The 1,533-nt window shown below is 37.5% G+C and overlaps 1 protein-coding gene across 1 annotated transcript; it reads left to right on the top strand.

The window, feature by feature from the left end:
* LOC123553493 (uncharacterized) lies at positions 1-1,533 on the top strand. Its single transcript, XM_053542269.1, has 3 exons — positions 1-44; positions 343-539; positions 1,382-1,533. The coding sequence occupies exons 1-3, from the start codon at positions 1-3 to the stop codon at positions 1,531-1,533; spliced, it is 393 nt and encodes a 130-aa protein (XP_053398244.1).

The raw sequence follows: 1,533 nt of genomic DNA, 5'->3' as shown, positions 1-1,533 counted from the left end.
ATGATGATCATCGTAGTACAGACAACGAAATATACACGTGCACTGTGAGTATATCAATTTCATTGTAATCACGACCAGATGGGCGACAAATTTAGAATGTGAAATATGCTTAAAAAAACGAGTAAGCTACTGGACCTTTCAGTTCTAACATTGTATTTTGCTTACTCGGTTTGTAATGTTACTGACATGGGACTTATATCTAAAATAATGTTAGTAATCTTAGCCTGCTAAAGGAGTAGGGGAACAAACTTTTAAGCTCTGGTTTTAATTTCTTGCATCCTTGGACACAATAACTGTAAAGATTGAAAGAAGTAAAATTTGACATGTTGCTTTCATTTTCAGGTGTATGTGTCACAATTTTGAGGAGATGGCAACTGCTGTCGAATGCAGATGTTGTGTTCGTATTGGCAGAGTGAAAGACAAGATGGAAGAACATATGACTGAGACAGGAGAAGAACTTACATGCATTACCAATCACCCAGGCTTCCCAACAGTTTGTCTGGACAGATATGTTCTAGAAACTGCATATCTTCAGTACCGTCAACGGTGTGGAGAAAGAGATGATGCAGATATGAATAGGTATTAACTTTTTATAATGCATGTGAACACTTGAATTGTATAAATTATGAAAGAGGGTAAATTTTTAGAGGTGACTTGATGTCCGCTATATATAGCTAACCGAACCACTAATTCCAGTGTCAAGTTTCAAGAAGTCTGGTTATCATAATTTATATACTGTCTTATCCGTATTTATAGTAATTGCTGGAGAAAAGCTATGGTTATTGTCATAAATTTGCTGTTTGTGCATTTATTTGTATATCTTTGTTTACTCTGCTTGGAGACCTCTTGATTGTGAAATATTTGCACCGATTCATATAAGACAGTCAAAGTGAAATTAATATACTCAATCTTATTCTTGAGTACTGAAGGAAATAATAATTTAAAAAAAAGAGCCGCGCCATGAGAAAATCAGCATAGTGGTTTTGCGACCAGCATGGATCCAGACCAACCTGCGCATCCGCGCAGTCTGGTCAGGATCCATGCTGTTCGCTAACGGTTTCTCTAATTGCAATAGACTTTAAAAGCGAACAGCATGGATCATGACCAGACTGCGCAAAGCCACTATGTTGGTTTTCTCATGGCGCGGCTCAAATAATCCTTGTCTTGAGTAGCACACAAATTTGACAATACCTTCCATTGACTAGGCAAGCGTTAAAAAACTGTTTAAAATAGGTCAGTTATGAATATGGACAGCCAGCCCTGAACAAGTTTATTCTAGAAGCAATCGTCATCCATTAAGAAGTACCAGATGTATATTAAATTTATGAACAAGTGTGTCCTTGATACATATGTTTACATTTTTCCCCGTCTTATTTTTCAGGAGACAGATATACAGCCTACCGACAGTTGGCAAGATGGTGTTGGGGATATCTGGGGAAGGAAGTGCGCGTGGTTCTACCATCGTATGCATTTGTTCGTATCAGAATAACTTTTCCATCAGATGACTATGAGGGTTTTTATTTCGCTGGATAG

Source organism: Mercenaria mercenaria, chromosome 4, assembly GCF_021730395.1.
Source record: "Mercenaria mercenaria strain notata chromosome 4, MADL_Memer_1, whole genome shotgun sequence".
Taxonomy (NCBI): domain Eukaryota; kingdom Metazoa; phylum Mollusca; class Bivalvia; order Venerida; family Veneridae; genus Mercenaria; species Mercenaria mercenaria.
This window is presented reverse-complemented; position numbering and strand designations above follow the sequence as displayed.